Below are 19,845 nucleotides of genomic sequence, written 5' to 3'. Positions count from 1 at the left end.
GTAGGCTATAGATTGGGGGCAGAAGGAAAACAATTTGCAGAAAGAGAGAGCATCTAAAGCTTCTTGCTTCCCAAGCTTTCTCTGATAAATCCACGGGAACTTCGAGCATCGACTACCAGTTCGATCACCAAAAATGGCTGATGGAGAAGAAGCCGCACGGCGTCTCACGGCGGTCAATGATTACCGCAAGAAGCTCCTCCAGCACAAAGAGTTAGACGCCAGAGTCGGATCTCGTCTGTCCCTCAATACCCAACTTTCTAATCCGCTCCTGTTTTTATTGTACTCTGTCAATTCTGGTTCTAGTCGTTCCTAAAGGTTTTGGCTCTTCGGAAATGGAAGTCTTATGGACTACGAGATTTATGCATCTTGGTTTTAGAGTGTTGTAATTCAGCCCCCGATTTAACTTTTGGCCCCTGAGAAAGTTCGTGTAGATTCGTGTGGGTATTGGAAAGATGGGGATGATTTGGGAATTGAAAAACGTTTGTGGAGATGATACATTTCTAGGAAGTTATGGGAAATGAGTTTGCGTATTTTGCTACATTTCTATTTTTCTTGTGATATGTGATAATATAAGCTGAAATTCTTGATTGTCTTACGTTTTCTTGAGATATTATCTTTGATTTATGATTTTCAGTGAGGGAGAATTTGCGAGCTGCAAAGAAAGAATTTAACAAGACGGAAGATGATTTGAAGTCTCTGCAAAGTGTTGGCCAGATCATTGGAGAAGTTCTCAGGCCACTTGACAACGAACGCTGTATATTTTCTTGTTATTCCTTGTATTTGTTCATATGGAAAGTTACCTCAAATTGGTTGATAATTTGGTGGATGTCTCTGCCTTTGTGATTTCAGTGATTGTCAAAGCAAGCAGTGGACCGAGGTATGTGGTTGGATGCCGCAGTAAGGTGGATAAAGAAAAATTAACATCTGGTACTAGAGTTGTTCTTGATATGACAACACTCACCATTATGAGGGCTCTTCCACGTGAAGTAAGTTAGATTTATTGTGTGTACTCCATGATTATATAGGATAAGGAACGAAGGTAGTAACCTCTAATGCACGATTGTCCTAAATGTTTTGATCTAATTTGATCTGATAGGTAGATCCCGTCGTGTATAATATGTTGCGCGAAGATCCTGGCAATGTTAGCTATTCTGCTGTGGGTGGCTTATCTGATCAAATTAGGGAACTTAGGGAGTCCATTGAGCTACCTCTCATGAATCCTGAGCTTTTCCTTAGAGTTGGCATCAAACCTCCCAAGGTATTTCCTCTCTCGCGCGCACGGTTGACGGGTTTACCAAATTCTGGTTTTCTAGCTAATAATTTCTGCATTTTTATTCTAAGGGTGTTCTTCTGTATGGCCCTCCTGGTACTGGCAAGACATTGTTAGCAAGAGCAATTGCAAGCAACATAGATGCCAACTTCTTAAAGGTTGAATTTTCTCCAAATACTGAAATGGATGCCAACTTTAATCTTCCCCTCCTTCCTAGTTAAGGTATAACTATTAGCTTCTATCTTCGCTTTAGGTTGTATCGAGTGCTATAATTGATAAGTACATTGGAGAAAGTGCGAGGTTAATCCGCGAAATGTTTGGATATGCACGTGATCACCAGGTAAGTTCTGATGTGGTATGAAGTTGTTTTGTTATGATTTCGTACGAAAATTGTGACTCATAAGTCATTCACCAATCTTTTCTGTGCTTAGCCCTGCATAATTTTTATGGACGAGATTGATGCCATTGGTGGGCGGAGATTCAGTGAAGGAACAAGTGCAGATCGTGAAATTCAGCGAACGTTGATGGAGTTACTTAATCAGCTTGATGGTTTTGATCAACTTGGTAAGGTATGTCCAAATCTTCTGATCCCTTGTTTGTTCTTTTGGGAATTCCAGACTTTTCTCGTACATATTTAGCTTCCAACGTTTGTTATGAAGGTATCTTTGATATTTAGATATTCAAGTATCTTATGAACATCGGTACCCGAAAATCCCATGAGATGATAGAATACTATATCTTAGTATTGTTGGAATAACACACAATTATTAAATGTGTTAACCTAGACGATGTTCGTTGAATTACTTCTGTGATTCTTTAATTGTTATAACCTTTTTTGTATTGAAAGTTTTTAAAACGACTGAATGAAAGTTTTTATAGTATTTTTGTTTATATACTGAATTTCCGAGGTCTAGTATAGAGGATTGTAACAACTCAAGCCCACCGCTAGCAGATATTGTCTTCTTTGGGTTTTTCCTTTCGAGCTTCCCCTCAAGGTTTTTAAAACGAGACTGCTAGGAAAAGGTTTCCACACCCTTATAAAAAATGCTTCGTTCTGTTGTTCCCCAACTGATGTGGAATCTCACAACTATCCTCCTAGTAGTAACCAAGGCTGCATAATGAATTTCTGGTCTTCGGCATATACAAAGAATGTGTTCTTTTTCTGATTTTGGTTGTCTTGCCTGTGTGGTACAAGGTCGTATGCCTTGTGAAGATATTTTTTTTATAAGAAACTGAGAAAACCATATATCTACACAAAAACACACGAACATGTTGCCTTGTGAAGATATAAGTATGAGGCGTTTGATCTTGATCATGTTCCCGATCATGCCATGGCTTAACTGTTTGTCTCCTTATTCTGATTTCTTTTACTGCGATCATCTTTTTCCAAATTTGTGTTTTCCTAACACAAGATGATTACTTTGAGGATACCATAGGTCAAAATGATAATGGCTACAAACAGACCGGATGTTCTGGACCCTGCACTTCTTCGGCCAGGACGATTGGACCGTAAAATTGAGATACCTTTGCCGAATGAGCAATCCAGAACGGAGATCCTTAAGATTCATGCTGCTGGAATTGCGAAGCATGGTGAAATCGACTATGAAGCTGTTGTAAAGCTTGCAGAGGTAACCCTGCTAGTTTTCTTGTTTAATTGATTTCTTTTAGTAGCTTTGTCCATAATCTGTTATGCATAAAACTATCCTCTGTGTAGGGATTTAATGGAGCTGATATGCGGAATGTCTGCACCGAAGCTGGAATGTCGGCTATTCGAGCCGAACGTGACTATGTCATCCACGAAGATTTCATGAAGGTTACTTTTTCTTTCTCGTCTTTAGTAGTCATCGTATTCAAACAGATCCCTACAGAGAGATGGCATTTTCTTCTCATACTCACTTTCATCGTCTTGTGATGTTCAGGCAGTACGAAAACTGAACGAAGCAAAGAAACTCGAGTCCAGTTCGCACTATAACGCCGATTTTGGGAAGGATTAAAGCAATGTAAGGAGTCTTTGTAGCCAAAATCTTTGCAGGGAACAATGCACTCTTGGGATGCATGCAAAAAATGAGCTATTCCTGGTATCAATTATGTTTTTCTACGAACTATAGGAACCTGTTGTATCTGATCACAGACGATGATATGAACATTCATGAAAATCTAGCCATTCTTCTTTCTTATTTTATTCCCTGTTCTTGTGGGCTAAACAGATTGTTATTCACCCTGCCTTAATCTTTCTTGTTAATGTACTCATTGAAAAGATATAAAGCTGAGATGAAATGGTTCATTGTGATTTTCATTAATCTAAACATGATCATCTGCAGCTCAGTTTACAGAATACACAGTTCATTGCAAAGTTCTTGCACTGTTTTTGTTTGCAGTGTCACTGTTCCCAAGATACTGATGGGATTTGATGAACATAAAATTGTAAGAGTTCTATCTTTTTGTTGATTCCTTAGCTGAGATTAACTGTTCTTCGATGTAGATCTGTTGTTGAGTTTGAATCTGACCATTCTCACGATCTTGTAAAACCAGTAGGCACTGACAAGCTGCAATCCTAGAGCCATGGCCTGTGAATTATATGAACTACTTGGTTAGTGAAAGTTGAGCAAAGTAGTTGATAAAGGTATTTACGAGCTCATGGTCATAAAGAACTCGTTACTTACGAGCTCGTGATATTTTTATTAAAATATCTATTGACATCGATATTTTATCCATTCACGACTAAATTTTATGGAGAATATGCATTTAGATGTTTGCTACCTTAATAAGAAGAGGGACGCCGGTGGCGGATAGAGTCATGTAGGTGAGATAAGGCCCTCCTACCATTCTTCCAAATGAAAATATCACAGCAAATCCGATCTGTCATCGAATCAATATCATATTAGCTTAAGTTTCGTTTGATATTCATTTGAATAGATTTAAGCATATAATCTCGCTCAATTGGGGCGATGACTTACATCAGCAGCCAAATTAAGGTCCGTGCCTCTATAACCAATTTCTTTGAGAATTTCCCTTAAATGGAGAAAGGGGCTTGAGATCTCGGTTATGCATAACGCTGCTACCATCTCTGACCCACACTACATGTTCACAACGAAGAAATCATCAATGTAATTCGTAAGATACCGTATCTTAAATAGGTGATTCAACCAACTTGACCCAAACCCGTGATAGTTAACTCACCCGTGCTAAGAAAAGAAGACTTCTCTTCTTCTTCGAAGCATAAATAGTTGAAACCGAGCCTAATTTAGTGATCGAGAAAAAAGAGTACCTTTTGATAAGCAAAGCCAGCTGCAATTCCAACAATGCAAACCAAGTGATGGATGGCATTGTCCACATTCACTTTCTTGTCAAAGTGGCAACACACCATATCATAGATCAAATAAGAACAGGTCACAGCCAATGTTTGCATCTGGCGAACAAATCCACCATTTTTAACGGCTTAAAAAAAACCCCCATTTCATATCTAATTCATCAAGAACAACAAAACGACGTCGTACAAAGCTTTGAAGAAGAAAGTACCTGAAAGGGTGAAGCTTGAGAAGCGAGAGGACAAATGGGGCATCGCCAATTCTGCACAGAGATGGAAGCCAAAGTGACAGCCAAACAAGCATGGAGCGTGGAGACAAGGCGGTTGCAGAACTCAAAAGATCTCTTTGGAAGGAGTTTTCTCAAGGAAATGAAAGCCAATGTCCATGCTATTACACCCAAAACGACGACGTTTATTACGTCGAGATCTCGACCCGAGGTGACCGCCATGGCAGCTGAGCTTGAGGAAAGATCAGAGATGTAGAAAGCTTAACAATGAGAGAGAAGAGTCAATAGGTTTTTTTTTTTTTTTTTTTTTTTTTTTTTTTTTTTTTTTTTTTTTTTTTTTTTTTTNCATTTATGAAAACATTTATTATTATTTTTTTCTTTATATTCTCATTTAATTCAAAAGTTAGTTTTTTGGTGCAACTAGACCACATGTGCTAGAAAGCCCATTTGTTATATATATATATATATATATATATATATATATAGGTAATGGTTCGAATCTTTATGAGTATCTCGATAAGCGTTAAATACAGTAAAAAGTTAGGTGATAAATTTGAACTCGTGACATGTTTTAACAAGAATATATATTTTAACCCGTTGAATTATACTTATTTTCTAAATTTAAATTTATTAAAAAAAAATTATGTGATTGGTTTAAACCTAATTGTGTTGGAAATTAATTTTTTTTTAGTATATATAAATATATGAATGAAGAGAGTGGATATTAGTTGTAACAAACAACTACCTCAATTATGTTCCATCATATTTATGATTATTTAATGGTTTTCTTTTACTTTCAATTATGGACGGTTGGATTAAATAAAAATAATGAAAATATTATTGTCGGGATTAAATTATAAATTTTTAAAGTTCGAGTTCGTACCACGTTAAACAAAAATTATTATTAGTATTGATCTAATTTGATTAACAAAAATAAAATGAATAAATACATGAATCAAAATAATAAAATTTAAGTTACTTAATAAATTTAGTTTTTTTTTCTTAAATTTAATTATGCTAGAATGAAAAATTTTAAATACAAAATTTAAATTTAAAATATGGGATGAATTTTATGCATTATGTTGGAATCATCTTAAAGGCGGCTGAAATTCTGAGAATTTCGTCGATTTTTACTGCCTAGCGGTGACGAAGAGTTCAAATTCAGAATCGCTCGTTTATTCTAGGGCTGGGTTTCGTTGGAGAGTTCTTCACGCCAAGAACTAAAGAACTCAGGATGGTAAAATCTCTGCATTTCTTAGTATTTTGTGCTTAATTTCAATAACGCGTCGTAGAACGACCGATAGAAATTAGAGAATTATCGTTTAATATCTTACGGATTTGGATTGTTTGTTGTATTGATTCATGTTGTGTAAAGATCGTTGGCTATTGTGAATTTGAGTTAATGAAATGGGGCTTGATTATTAGGGTTTTTTGAGAGATAACGAAAATTTAATATGTGCTATGCTTACGTTACATTGCATTGAAATGAAAGTATTTCTAGTTCTTGAGATGAGAGTACTAAATGTAAACAAAATCGATATCGACGTTCGGAAAGCTTGTTCGGATTATGATACTGAAAAAGTTCACTCCATACCTTATGAGCTCGGCTGCAAGCTCATGGCCAATATCTGGATTATATTGTTTCTTACACATGTAATTATGTATTTGGATGATTTGATCTGAAAGCATAGAACATCTAGTTGATCCGGTCTTGATAGTTGTTTGTAGTTCCTACTAGTATCTATTAGTAAGCTATTCAAGGCAGGCAATGTTCCTGGTGCGTAGGGCCGATTCCTGTGTAGGAGGCCCTTCTCACTTAAGTTCAAGCATTTACTTGTCTTGGGGCGGAGGGGCGGACGGCTTTGTTTGTCCCAACTTGGCGAATGACATTTTCGTGCAACGACATTGATTGTGCGCTTCTTTCTGGAGTCACTCTTAGATTATCACTAAGAAAAATAGGAAGAGAACGAGAATAGAATGTTGTTGTTTTGGCATGGTTGAAGACGTTTGGCTCCCCTCCACTTTATGTTTCTTTTGCAAGAGAGTTTACAACATAGTCGACGACGATCCAGATCGTCCAGGTCCAAGGGAAGAAGTTTTCTCATATGCTCGGGATCTGGTCAAGAAAAAGTGGCCCGATAAAGTCGAACCACTGCTGATGCAACTAGAGGTAAGTGTTATTATCAATAGGGGTGGAATGGGCGATAAAAGTGTGTAATGTACGTATGAAAATGGAGCTCGGAGTGAGTCTTGAGAGCGAGCGATCGGACCATTAATCTTTGGGATAGTAATTAGAGTCGTAATTCATTGATCTATGCTCGGATTTGTTTCTTAATTTTGTGTGACCTTTCTACTTGCAAAATTTTTGTTTCAGAATTGGATGATTCAACATAAATTCTAGAAAAAGTTTGGTGTTTATTTAAGTAATTAAATATAATAAATGCAAGCCATGTGACAACAACGTCAGGATGGCCGAGTGGTCTAAGGCGCCAGACTCAAGTTCTGGTCTTCGAGAGAGGGCGTGGGTTCAAATCCCACTTCTGACACTTTTTTCATTTTAATTTAATCGCTTTGTTTTGCCATTGGGCTTGGCCCATTTGTTAACCAGCCCAAAAAATGGGCTTATATGGGTTACAACATAATTTAGATTTGTTTACAAGGCTACTTTATTTTTGTTTATAATTATTAATAATATTGGTGTGCTAAATTTATTAAATGAGTATATTACAACATTATGTCATCATTTTTATTATTAGTGTTAATGGAAAAAAAAAAGCATAATTGAAGTTCAAATTAACCTTCTTTTTTTTTAATGTTGAATTATGATAATTAATACTTCTAATTTAATTGAATTATTAAAAAAAAAACGTCGTTGAAGAATAAATAAAATTATAATTTAATGTTATGAAGAATGTCCAAGTCTAATACTAACAAACACAGTATTTATATAAATAAATAAAATACCAAATTAGAAGTGCAATTAAAGGTTAATTAAATAAAATTAAAAAATTAAAAAGGAAATTGGCTCATGGGGAGATGGAAAAGAGCAGCTGTTTTTTTGTTTTGAATCCTTTTTGTCTGAAAAAAAAAAAAAAACACGACCCTTAATTGCACCAAAAAGCCACCGACCTCCACGGAGCTCAAACGAGTGCTAAAGACAAAAATGCCCCTCTCTCCATTTTCTGACAAATTATGTTCTCTTCTAGATTGATTGTTTTTTCTTGTTTTTATTATGGTTTTATTTTTATATATAATTTTTTTTTTAACATTCCTTTGTAGAATCCACGTCATTTTAAAAAGATGTTGACGAGTGATCCAATACATTTGAAAGAACATAAAATTTAATCCATTTTTATGAGCTCGATTGAAAGTTGACTTAAAAAATGAATCGAACGTTTTTATTATACATATTGTAAAAAATATTAACCAAATACAAAATAAATAATTTTTTTTATTTTTAAGATTATTTTTCCTTAAATTTTTATTAAAGCTTTTAAGAAATTGAGAACCCAATATTTATATCGATATCACTAATTTTTTTCGTTCACTTATATAACCCTTTTTCAAACGTGATGGGTCAATTTGCTAACACCGACAAATTGATGCAATAAATCTATTTTTTTAATATTATTTAAAAAAAAACATAATAATAATAATAATAATAATAATGAAGGTGAAGATTGAGAAGTGGTTGGGAATGGAAAAGGGCAAATTTGAAACCCCAACCAAACATATGCATATGGTTTGAGTGGGAAGCAAAATGTCACTCTCTTTTAAAATTTTGGGCCAATTATCCAAATTACAACTCATATTGTTGGCCAATCCTTTATCAAAAACCCCTCATATTCCTTGTAAATTGCTAAAAAGTCCCACGAACATATATTAAATTCCCTTTCTTTTCTATTTTGATTTATAAACCTGATAATTCATATAAGTTACTCGAACCATTAATTTAATTACAATAATAATCTAAATCCAGTGTTGTGATACAGGCCACATGAGTAATATTAGATTGAGACAAATTTTTAATCTTAGATATGATATTAAAATATCAAAGGTCAAGTTGTAATAGACGGAGACATTTGTAAATACTAGATAAAATCTCAAAATGAAAAGGATCAAGATCGACCAATAGGAGATAAAGTTCATCGTCAAGTAAAAATCACAATGATAATTAAATTGCTATGCCACCAACTTTGTTGAAATCATACGCATGCCATTTATTAAGAAATATTGAATGAAGTTACAAATATTAGATCACCCTCCAATTCACATTTTTATATGGAAATATCTTCACCATTCACGAGTGATTTTTTTAAAAGGTAATTAGCAAGTTCATGTAAAAAAACGACAGAAAGGTTCCAATCTCCAATCATGTTTAAAAGGTAATAATAAAAAAAGAATCAAGGAGTAAATTAAGAGTTTATACTTAGAAGAGGAATGATTTGATGAGGTTTGCAGAAAGGCCCCCTTTTACAAAAATAATTTCAACTAAGACCACATTTCTGCTTCCCTAAGCACATCTGAATTTGATTAAGATTGTTCCAATTACCCCAAGGAAATCACCAGAAGATCGATCCACATTTTTCCAACACACAGATCAGATCAAGAAATTTAAGCTTTAGAATTCAATAATGGAAGATATCAGCAGCGGCCATGATCGGCTGGTTGACATACTGGAAATTCATTGGGCTCATGAAGCTATCGGCGGCCACATTTGTCTGAATCTGAAATGCTTCCTCCTCTGTTTCTCCAAATCCGCCATTGCTGCCGCCGGTGTTGATGAAATTAGCGATCTCCTCGAGTGATTGCAATCTCTGCGTCAGTTCGGCCATTTGAGCTTTCAGAACCGAGTTCTCGGCATCCACGTTCGTACAAAGCTGCGAAGTAACGTTGATATTGGAAAGAATCTGAGCGTTATCCTTCCTTAATTGAGTCACTTGCGCCATCAATTCGTCCAGATGCTGTTGCTTCCTCATCCGAGATCGTCTCGCCGATTCGCGATTCGATTGCATTCTTTTCCGTTTCCTCAGATCCAAAAGAACCTGCAAATCCTCTTCAGAGCCTGAGTTTTGAAGCCTAGTGGAACCAGAGGAATTTCCACTTGCAGAAGCCATAGAGATGGAGATAATAACAACTAAATTTACAGCAGAGCACAACACAATGATTATCGATTACAGATGATCTAATCTACCACAGAAAGCGAAAACCTAAACCGGAACCACGATGATAACAACACAAAGAAATTAAGAATCTCAAATCGGCAATCGATCTGGTGTAATCGCGCTAATCTTAGCCTGAGGAATGAAGGAAGTTCATGAGAATACGTAGAACCAGTACAAGAAGACGACAGAGAAAGATTGAACAAGATGCGTACGACGGCGGAGAGAAGAATTTATCATAAAACCAGAACGGAGAATTTCACTGAGAATCGCAGACATGAATCTGAAACATCAAGAACAACAAGAGATTGAGCATCTATAAAGGATGCGGATGAAATTCCGACAAACGGCGGAGATCCGGCGGCAGTGGCGGCGAGAGAATGAGCGACGAAGAGCAAAGAAGGAGGTTGGGGAAGGTAGGGAAACGATGAATTTATAGAAGAGAAAATGATGGAAAATGCCAGAAAATTTAGGGGGAAAATAATAAAAATTGGTAAATGAAAATAAAAATTAAAAAAAAAAAAAAAAAAAAAAAAAGTGAGGAAGAAAAAGGGCGTAGGAATCTCCTCCAACTCAATTGTGTTCGGCGGGACACACCAAATATATTTTAATTTATTTTCTTTTTTTAAAATTAAAAATCCTAAATTTAATAACCCTCCAATTTTTATCTAATTCGCATATGAGCCACAAATTTTATTTTCTAAATGTATATATATCTATTTTTATATATAATAATTTATTAATCTCGACCAGTAGTTTAATTAGTTAAGGCAAAATTTCTATCGAATATTTTAAAAATTAGACGTTCGTCCTTAAATATTGTCCGGTGATTTCCCAGTTATTAGAAATCATTTGCTAGCAACAAGTTTCCACACTCTTATAAGAAATGTTTCGTTCTCCTCTCCAACCGATGTAGGATCTCACAGACCACCTCAAAAAACGTCACATCACTCTTTAAAATGTCCAAAATGATTTTTTCAATGTACATCGAAAATGTGCACGTGTCACACCTATATGTAATTAGTAATGGTCACATTTTAATTAATAGACCCGTGATTGAGACTATAGACCGTACAATCTTATCCATTTTGGAGTCCATATACACGATTATAAATGTTTATCATTTTAGCATTTTTAAGAATTATTCTAACCTCAACTAAATGATTAGTTACAAACATGAAAAAAAAAAAAACACGTGTCCTTCATAAGAACCACCCGTCCATCTTTCATTTTCAACTATTTAAAATTTTTAATTGATTAGTAAAAATAAAGAAATAAAAACAAACATTTAAATGAGAGGGACACGTTAACTAAAATATTTGACAAGAGACGAGACGTATACGCCTTGAAAATATTTATAGATTATTACGAATGATTAATATTTTTTAAACCCGAATAATGCTTATAAATTAAATATATATTTATTTATTTTAATGTTTCTACAAATACAACAATTTTTTTTTTCATACGATAAATTATACATATATAATTTTTATTAATTATTGTTATATTATTTAGTGAATAATAATAATAATATTGGAAAATAAAAATGATTTTGTGGGGTCGGAGAATCTTACTATTTACCGCCACAAATTTATAATTACGCGTTTGGACTCATGGATTCAAACAAAACTACCTCCTCACGCCCATTTTTTACCAACTTGGATAATAAATTAATTAAAAAAATTAGAAAACTCCATATTTTAATTATTAAAATAATACCATCGTGATAAATGAACCATATAAAAAATTAGATTAGGAACAACCTAAGATTTAATTTAATTAATAATTAACTAATTCAAACATATTACCCAAATATTTATTTTTTTTATTTGTGTGTTAATTTTTTTGTTACACAATTTTCTTTTTAATTTAAATCATAAATACCTAAGTTAATTTATATTTGTTTTATATATCGTCAATATAAGTGTAATTTTTTTACTAATAATACAAAAAAGCCTTTCTATCAGCTATCATTAGAACATATTTTGGTCAGTCTATCAGCTCGATATCAAGAAAGTCTTTCTTCATGGAAACATCTGTGAATACGTAACCATATTGTTTGTTAAATCGCTTGACGAAAAATTAACGATAATAATTATAATATTGGGAAAAACACAGACAAATAATAATAATGAAGAACTTTTGAGAAGGAAGAAGGTGAACCTAAAAATAGCTAAAAAGCGTAAAAGGCAACTAAGTGGGGACATATAAAAGTATTGAAACCTCACATATTTTAGCCAAAAGGGAAGTTCGAAAGATACTAATGATATGGTCCCTTAAGAACCATAGATATCAAAATTTGAGCTTGACAAAGATTTTTCGTGTCTTTCGTGCTTTTGTGTTAACTAAAAATATATTTACATTTCGTGGATATGTATATATTAATGTTTTAATTCTATTTTCATGAGTAAATATACGTACTTGAAATTATTTTAATATTTAGTCTCTATATTTTAATTTATATCTTAAATAAAAAGTTGAAAAGACATGTAAAAAAACATTAGTTTACATTATTTTTATCATTTACTTTGGGGCAATTAATGTAGCAAATTTCGTAGGTTGAAAAAAACTGTTAATGGCCACAAGTTATGTCTTTTTTTCCTCTCCACTTGCTTGTTTGATTCATATGTTTCACCTTTTGCAAGTTGCATATTTTGAGTTTGGTTTTATCGAACTTCTCCCGTCGTAAGTTTATAATAAAAAGCTTTACGATTTAGAAGGACTCGATAATCTCATAATGTTCGATATTTAAACTAGACCCGACTATTTTTTTTAAGAATGTGGAAACCTCTCCCTAGTAAAAGTGTTTTAAGATCGTGAAGCTGATAATGATATGTAACAGGCCAAAACGGATAATATTTATTAGTAGTGGGCTTGAGTTGTTACAAATGGTATCAGAGTTAGACGTTGAACTAAGAGTCCGACTCTGTGTCTCTAAGGGGGTGGATTGTGAGATCCCACATGTTGGAGAGAGGAACAAAGCATTTCTCATAAGGATGTGGAAACATCTCCTTAATATATAAGTTTTAAAATCGTGAGGCTGATGACGATACGTAACAGGCTAAAACGGACAATATATGTTAGCGGTGGAGTTGAACGATTACAAATTTCATTTAGTTTTTCGAAGACAGACCGAGCAGGTTCTCAATTATTGAAGAGGTAGGTTAAAAGTATTGAAAGATAATTGTACCATATGGTCCCTTGCTTCCTTCCACTGTTAATAATGGAGCCACTTGGAGCTTATCAAAAGCTGGCCTTGTAAGATGAAAAGGAAAACCAGACAAAAAAGTCAGCTGTCATTAAACAAGTTAAAGATTTATAGGCTCACACACCCAATGCTCAAATGAACCCTTTCGAGACCACTAAGAAATGTATAGATACCGAGCTATCTCTCGAACCGAACCGTTTAACTTTTCTCCAACGACAATTAGGGTTTCTTTCGGTTTTTGTTTCTCTTAACAGATAGAGACATTCGAAAACGTTTTTTCTTCTTCTTCTTATTTGTATTCATCACGTTAAGGATAAGAGCAAGAATCGTTCATATTTGATAGCGTTTTGTTCTTTGTTCTATGCGAGATTTTAGTTGTCGTTGTCTCTTACTTGTCGAAGTAATTTAGGTTCGACACATTATTGTAACCGAACCTTTATCACAGCTGTTCTATTTTCCAATGTTCGTCTAACGTTCTAATTGATATATATTTTATTGGTAGTTTTAAAACTTTTATAAAACATTAATAGTAATATTATAACTTTTAAAATAATAAAAATATTTTTTACGATAAATTAAATTTAAATATATTTTTTTTATAATTTAGTGTCGGTAATAGTTATTCTACAAAAATCGAATACGATGTTAATTAAACATTTTAAGCTCTTAACTAACCTAGTACACATAAAAGCACTCCTACCTAGCTGTTGATGTCATTTTTTAGCGATCGGTCGGTTTGATTTTTTTACACCGAAATTAGGTATTTGGTACGTGAATTTAATGATTTAGCTCAGATGGTTGATTCTTTAATTTTATCGAGTAAAAATTATTATTTTTCAGATTGAGAACATATATTTGAATTATGCTCGAACTGTATTTTTATCAATTTCAATCAAAAATACATTTTTTTAACGTAAGAACGAGAATATTTTTGCGCAATTCTCACAAATTATTAATTTAAAAAAGACAGAATTTTTTTTCTTTGACCATAAAATCATAATTGTTAATGCAAATATAGCTAATTTCGTCAATTAAAACATTAAAAAACATTTGACAATGTTTTTTTTTTATATACTTTTAATAATCCATAAATACTTGAAAAGACATGGTGGTCGGTTTGTGGGGCAAAATAGTCTTTTTACTTTTACTTTTGACTTTTGAGAAACTCTCAATTTCAAGGCTTAAATGTCTCTTAACTCTCTATTTTTAGTCTTAATTTTGAACTAATTTTTTCATAATTACTTACTAAAATACGCAATTAATGAAGTAATTGCATCATTTTAATCTAATATAGGTTGGATTTTGGATTTAAATTTAATTATGTAATAAATAGGAATATTCTGATTCCTTTGGGAATAAAGAATTTTAAAAGCTGAGATTCATTGTGCTCATGCCATGTCTGGTAAAACTGTATGGAAGTCAACGGCATTTGTGAACCTCTATTCCATTGTCCTTTTAAGCTTCATGGAGAAGAACCACAAACTTCCTTGTCCCCTTCTAATGAAGGATTGCAACGTGGATAGCATTTTAGTGCCAAACCCCTTGGAGTCCACTATCTATGACAAATCGTAACGTTCAACATAGTTTATCGGCCCTACTTTTACCTTTGAGAATAAGATCGTTACTATATGCATGTGAGAGATCTTACATCGGTTGAAGAAGGGAACGAAACATTTCTTATAAGGGTGTAGAAATCTCTCCCCTAATAGACGTGTTTTAAAACCATGAGACTGATAGCGATACGTAACTAGCTAAAGTGGACAATATCTGCTAGTGGTGACCTCGGACTGTTATAGGTGATATCAGAGCTAGACACTGGACGGTGTGCCAGCAAGGACGCTAGGCCCCAAAGGGGGTGGATTGAGAGACCCCATATGGGTTAGAGTCTTACTAGCCTCCAAGAGGGGTAGATTGAGAGATCCCACATCGATTGGAGATGGAAACGAAATATTCTTTATAATGGTATAGAAACCTCTTGAGAAGTGTCTGAAACTTCAGAGATAGTTGAGAGGTTGCGTGAAGAGTTCAGCATGATCGAGGAAAGCCCAACATTAGTACAGCCATCCACAATTTCAGACCAAAACAATGCCCATCATCAGCTACAAAGGAGCTCGATTGTTCGAACCGAACTAGGGTATAGCTTTACTCTCTCGGTCTTTGAATTTTCAAGTTTATTTTATTTTAGTCCATGAACTCTTAAAATTTTTAATTTAGTAAAATAACTACGTTGATCCTTGAACTTTCAAAAAATAATCGTTTTAGTCACGGCTACTGTTTCACCTAGCATCCGTTCACTTAACACTTGCCTCAAACAACTTTTGTGGCTTAAATACACGATCACTTAGCACGTTAATTCATAAACTTAAAGTCATCGTATCTATATGTAGAAATCAAAATCATGATAACGATCAATATACGAGCATAGATCAACAATCAAAACGTTACCTTGCAAGCAAAACAGCATCTAAGAAACATTCTAATTCACAGACAGAAACATGTTCCATAATCCAAACCAGCATACCTAAGACCAACCAAACAAGGTTCTTGTATACCAGACAGACAGACATGCTGTAACAGAAAAACCTCAGGTGCATGCTTGTTTCTAGATTATTAATTATTACAGGACCATCATTCTCCCTAGGCGACGCGGGCAGGTCAGCAGAAGAAAGTTACTAGATACTTACCGAGCTATTCGATACATGAACGAAATGGGACAGCCATCACCACGTTCCAAGGCCTCGAAACTGGATCAAAACGAGATTTGGTCAAGAATACACCGCAGTACTACTCGAAGTAGGTTCGGGATGAAAACATGTCATTTCAGCATGTTTTTCCAGATCTTCGGGATGGTAATGAAGCATTTCTTTCCACATCATCTCTCGTATCATTTCTTCACCTAGCTCCTCGTCTATGTCAAGATCGATCGGGACCTGAGCTGGAGGATTGATGTTCGGATCATACAGTGGCGACATGAAAGGATGTTGCAATGCTTCGGTTACACTAATCCTCTTCGATGGGTCGAAAACGAGCATCTTTTGTAGCAGATCGATTGCAAGAGGATGAGCGTTCGGATAAAGATGGTACAAAGGAGCCCCTGGAGAGTATGGGAGGGATTTTATATACCTCCTTGCCTTTTGATTGTCTATGAACTCAAGATCTTCCTCTCTTTGGCTACCCAATATGTTAATTATCAATTTGAGTTGATTCAAACATTCTGTACCGGGGAAGATAGGTTTCCTACCGAGAAGCTCGGCAAAGATGCATCCTACAGACCACACATCGATCGATGTCCCGTAGTTCTCACAGCAGAGCAGCAGTTCTGGGGCTCGATACCAGCGAGTTACGACATACTCTGTCATAAACTGGTTCTTTCCATTGCTCGTTCGTGCTAACCCGAAATCGCATATCTTAAGGTCACAATTTGCGTTGACAAGGAGGTTCCCCGGCTTCAAGTCCCGGTGTAGGATGTTCGCAGAATGCAGATACTTTAGTCCTCGGAGCAACTGCATCAAGAAATTTGAATAAGTTCAAACGTTACACAAATTCGGCATCACGCCTATTGAAGCACGGTCCAGGAAATACGCAGCAAGAACACGAAAACTATAATCAAATAATTCGAACTTCGAATTATACTTTTATTTAGTTCCTGTCGTTGATACAATCAATAGAATGTTGGTGTAGCATGTGTATTATTCAATTGAATTGATAGTAACATCATGCAACTTAACCAAAATTAATCTAATAAACATGTCACACATGCAATAAAAATCTCTATTTACTAGGATGGGTTGGGATATCACGATGATACGAACAAATCTTAATAAATCTAATCTCAAGAAGGCGCTTTAGTGTAACAACCTAAGCCCACCGCTAGTAGATATTGTCCACTTCGGCCATTACATATCGCCGTCAGCTTCACAGTTTTAAAACACATCTACTAGGGAGCGGTTTCCATAGTTTCCATACTAGGAGCGCTAGTAGATATTGTCCACTGCGTTCCTCTCTCCAACCGATGTGGGATCTTTCCATCCACCCCCCTTCGGGACCAGCATTCTCGTTGGCACACCGCCCAGTGCCTAGCTCTGATTCCATTTGTAACAACGAGGTTTCCGCACCATTATAAAGAATGCTTCATTCTCCTCGCTAACCGATGTGGGATCTCACAATCCACACCCATTCGGGGCCCAACGTCCTCGTTGGCATACCCCCAGTGCCTAGCTCTGATTCCATTTGTAACAATGAGGTTTCCACACCCTTATAAAGAATGCTTTGTTCCCCTCTCCAACCGATGTGGAATCTTACAATCCACCCCCCTTCAGTGCCCAATGTTCTCGCTGGCACACCATTTAGTGCCTAGCTACGATACCATTTATAACAACGAGGTTTCCACACCCTTATAAAGAATGTTTCGTTCTCCTATCCAATCGATATGGGATCTCACAATCCACCCCCATTCGGTGTCCAGCGTTCTCGTTGGCACACTGCCCAGTGCCTAGCTCTGATTCCATTTGAAACAACGAGTTTTCCACACCATTATAAAGAATGCTTTGTTCCCCTCCAACCAATGTAGGATCTCACAATCCACCCCCCTTTCAAGGCCCAGCGTCCTCGCTGTCACACCGCTCACTGCCTAGCTCTGATACCATTTGTAACAGCCCAAGCCCACCACTAGCAAATATTGTCCGCTTTAGTCCATTACGCATCGCCGTCAACCTCACAGTTTTAAAACGCATCTGCTAGAGAGAGATTTCCACTCTTATAAAGAATGCTTAGTTCCCCTCTCCAACCGATGTCGGATCTCACATTTAGCTTGATACAAGAACAACCAAACGCTCGAGGTAAAGGGAATGTAACATCAAAATAAAAGGTTTCTTTCAATTTTGTTCAAAATAGTAAGAAAGTTACTATACCATTCCACATTCAGAATGAACGGCGATAAATAACACGAATCGGGGCCGGGAACAAATTAGAGCAAGATGAACCGTTCGTTTCAGTTAAAACACACCACCAAGGCAACAAGCAGAACAATTTGTGGCTAATTAACAAATAAATGGGAACATTTTGCTATACACTAACTGGACAAGGAAGCAAAGAACAGCAAACCTGAAAGAGAAAATACTGGCAGTGATCATTGGTAAGCATTTGAGAAGACTTAATAATCTGATGTAAATCAGTATCCATCAGCTCATAAACCAAATAAACATCTTTGAAGCTTCTCCTATGGATAGGCATCATCACATCTTTCAAACATATGACGTTTTCGTGCCGAAGATGTCTAAGGAGCTTCAATTCACGCAACGTTCGGAGGGCATCGATACGATTCTCGAACGCATTATGTATCCTCTTTATAGCAACTTTCTCATTGGTTTCCCTATTCACAGAAGAACACACTATGCCATATGCCCCTCGCCCAATAGGCTTGATGGGTACATATTTAGTATCAATCTCAAACAATGTCTGCCACATTGAATAGTAATGCTTTCCTTGAGATCTAACCCCATTTGGAGGCTCAACTGGGGTCGCCATACCCTGGAAATCAAAGGAAAACTAACAGAATTTACTTCCTAAATAAACAAATCTCTATGAATACTAAACAAAACCAGCAAGAACATGATTATGCAACTATGAACAGCTAGAACGAAGCTCAACAAAACAAGACAGATGTAAGGTACAACGTTAGAACAGACAAGGAACACTCATGTCTAAATGAAAACTACAGAAACGAGCTAAGTTCTTACCAATCACCACTTGTTCTTAAACGAGCAAAGTTCTTTCCAAACGGCAGCGAAGTCCTCGTTCTTAGTTCCCTGCTACATCACTTTCTCGTACTCGCAGCCACACAAACTCCAAGCATGAAACAAATTACCCCAGCTAAAAATTAGGCCCCAAAACATAGAATCAGAAGGAACAGAAGAACCCCAAGTGAGGGAAAGCGGGGAAAAAACCCCTAAATTAACAGAACCCCAGCTCAAATTTGAAGCAGAAGAGCGTGGAATCGAGTGATTTGAGAGCGTGGGAGTATAAATTCTTGCTAATTCGATCGGGTTTTCAAATGGGTCGCCGTCATCTAGGACTCCAAATGATATCTCATGGGTTCAAATTGAGCCCCATGCGCTGGGAAGGAGATTCGCTCTCGACCGAGGCAGCTGCGATAAGGACATGCGTGTGGCTTGATGGATAGCTATCACGCGCGCGGGTTTTGATTCCGCCTTCATTAACTCATGTAATTTGGTATCTAACATAATCAATGCTCTTGATTTGGATTATTACCCTCTTCTTCATGGGACCCATTTTCTTTACACTGACATCGATATGGATAAAGCTAGATTTTTACCTTCCCGATTCCCTCCACCAATTTCTTGTTCAACTTTTTTGGGAATAATTGTAATTTATACGCTTCTTTTTTTCTTTTCTTTTACTAGATTATAAAATATAGCCCTTAATTTTTGTAGAAGGGCGTCAGCTCACGCGCTCTCGCCATTGTTCTTGAAGGTTACTACCCCTCCACCGGACGCCTGAGGGAAGGCAGCCAGAGGGTCGTCGTCGGAGTTTGATCCGAAGCTTGAGGTGGGCTGTGTTTTAGTTGTTAGACGAACACGACTCTCCACAGTGGTATGATACTGTCCACTTTGACTCTCCACAATAGTATGATATTGTCCACTTTGACT

General features: G+C 35.9%; 4 protein-coding genes and 1 non-coding gene across 6 annotated transcripts; 2 read left to right on the top strand and 3 right to left on the bottom strand.

The window, feature by feature from the left end:
* Nucleotides 1-4: 4 nt before the first annotated feature.
* LOC111805243 (26S proteasome regulatory subunit S10B homolog B-like) lies at nt 5-3,452 on the top strand. Its single transcript, XM_023690218.1, has 10 exons — nt 5-233; nt 635-754; nt 850-986; nt 1,097-1,258; nt 1,342-1,428; nt 1,524-1,610; nt 1,702-1,839; nt 2,707-2,898; nt 2,985-3,083; nt 3,190-3,452. The coding sequence occupies exons 1-10, from the start codon at nt 134-136 to the stop codon at nt 3,262-3,264; spliced, it is 1,197 nt and encodes a 398-aa protein (XP_023545986.1). The 5' UTR covers nt 5-133; the 3' UTR covers nt 3,265-3,452.
* Nucleotides 3,453-3,537: 85 nt separating this feature from the next.
* Nucleotides 3,538-5,069, bottom strand: LOC111805245 (transmembrane protein 56-B-like). Its single transcript, XM_023690220.1, has 5 exons — nt 4,790-5,069; nt 4,539-4,679; nt 4,228-4,347; nt 4,031-4,129; nt 3,538-3,837 (listed from the first exon to the last, which is right to left on the bottom strand). Exons 1-5 carry the CDS (start codon nt 5,024-5,026, stop codon nt 3,733-3,735), a joined length of 702 nt encoding a protein of 233 aa, XP_023545988.1. The 5' UTR covers nt 5,027-5,069; the 3' UTR covers nt 3,538-3,732.
* A 2,197-nt stretch (nt 5,070-7,266) lies between these two features.
* TRNAL-CAA lies at nt 7,267-7,350 on the top strand. The gene has a single exon. It is a non-coding gene; the product is annotated as a tRNA-Leu (tRNA).
* A 1,848-nt stretch (nt 7,351-9,198) lies between these two features.
* On the bottom strand, nt 9,199-10,454 carry LOC111805240 (bZIP transcription factor 44-like). Its single transcript, XM_023690213.1, has one exon. It carries the CDS (start codon nt 9,919-9,921, stop codon nt 9,433-9,435), a length of 489 nt encoding a protein of 162 aa, XP_023545981.1. The 5' UTR covers nt 9,922-10,454; the 3' UTR covers nt 9,199-9,432.
* Nucleotides 10,455-15,599: 5,145 nt separating this feature from the next.
* On the bottom strand, nt 15,600-19,377 carry LOC111805238 (mitogen-activated protein kinase homolog NTF3-like). Of its 2 annotated transcripts, XM_023690212.1 has the most exons (4): nt 19,048-19,377; nt 18,916-18,994; nt 18,281-18,706; nt 15,600-16,680 (listed from the first exon to the last, which is right to left on the bottom strand). In XM_023690212.1, exons 3-4 carry the CDS (start codon nt 18,701-18,703, stop codon nt 15,943-15,945), a joined length of 1,161 nt encoding a protein of 386 aa, XP_023545980.1. In that variant the 5' UTR covers nt 18,704-18,706; nt 18,916-18,994; nt 19,048-19,377; the 3' UTR covers nt 15,600-15,942. The 2 variants fall into 2 exon arrangements, with proteins under 2 accessions (XP_023545980.1, XP_023545979.1); XM_023690211.1 differs by having other exon boundaries at nt 18,916-19,377.
* Between the last annotated feature and the right edge of the window lie 468 nt (nt 19,378-19,845).

This window comes from Cucurbita pepo, chromosome LG11 (assembly GCF_002806865.2).
Source record: "Cucurbita pepo subsp. pepo cultivar mu-cu-16 chromosome LG11, ASM280686v2, whole genome shotgun sequence".
NCBI classification, from domain to species: domain Eukaryota; kingdom Viridiplantae; phylum Streptophyta; class Magnoliopsida; order Cucurbitales; family Cucurbitaceae; genus Cucurbita; species Cucurbita pepo.
The sequence above is the reverse complement of the archived record's forward strand: the minus strand, read 5'-3'. Positions and strand labels throughout refer to the sequence as shown.

Excerpts from the sequence above, each read along its gene's own strand:
- LOC111805243 (XM_023690218.1), top strand. The coding sequence starts at position 134 with ATGGCTGATGGAGAAGAAGCCGCACGGCGTCTCACGGCGGTCAATGAT. Across the intron at positions 1,611-1,701 it reads GATATGCACGTGATCACCAG|CCCTGCATAATTTTTATGGA; the intron begins GTAAGTTCTGAT and ends TTCTGTGCTTAG. Across the intron at positions 2,899-2,984 it reads CTGTTGTAAAGCTTGCAGAG|GGATTTAATGGAGCTGATAT; the intron begins GTAACCCTGCTA and ends TCCTCTGTGTAG.
- LOC111805245 (XM_023690220.1), bottom strand. The coding sequence starts at position 5,026 with ATGGCGGTCACCTCGGGTCGAGATCTCGACGTAATAAACGTCGTCGTT. Across the intron at positions 4,348-4,538 it reads CTGGCTTTGCTTATCAAAAG|TGTGGGTCAGAGATGGTAGC; the intron begins GTACTCTTTTTT and ends GTGAACATGTAG. Across the intron at positions 3,838-4,030 it reads GCGTCCCTCTTCTTATTAAG|GCCATGGCTCTAGGATTGCA; the intron begins GTAGCAAACATC and ends TATAATTCACAG.
- LOC111805240 (XM_023690213.1), bottom strand. The coding sequence starts at position 9,921 with ATGGCTTCTGCAAGTGGAAATTCCTCTGGTTCCACTAGGCTTCAAAAC.
- LOC111805238 (XM_023690211.1), bottom strand. The coding sequence starts at position 18,703 with ATGGCGACCCCAGTTGAGCCTCCAAATGGGGTTAGATCTCAAGGAAAG. Across the intron at positions 16,681-18,280 it reads GCCAGTATTTTCTCTTTCAG|TTGCTCCGAGGACTAAAGTA; the intron begins GTTTGCTGTTCT and ends TTCTTGATGCAG.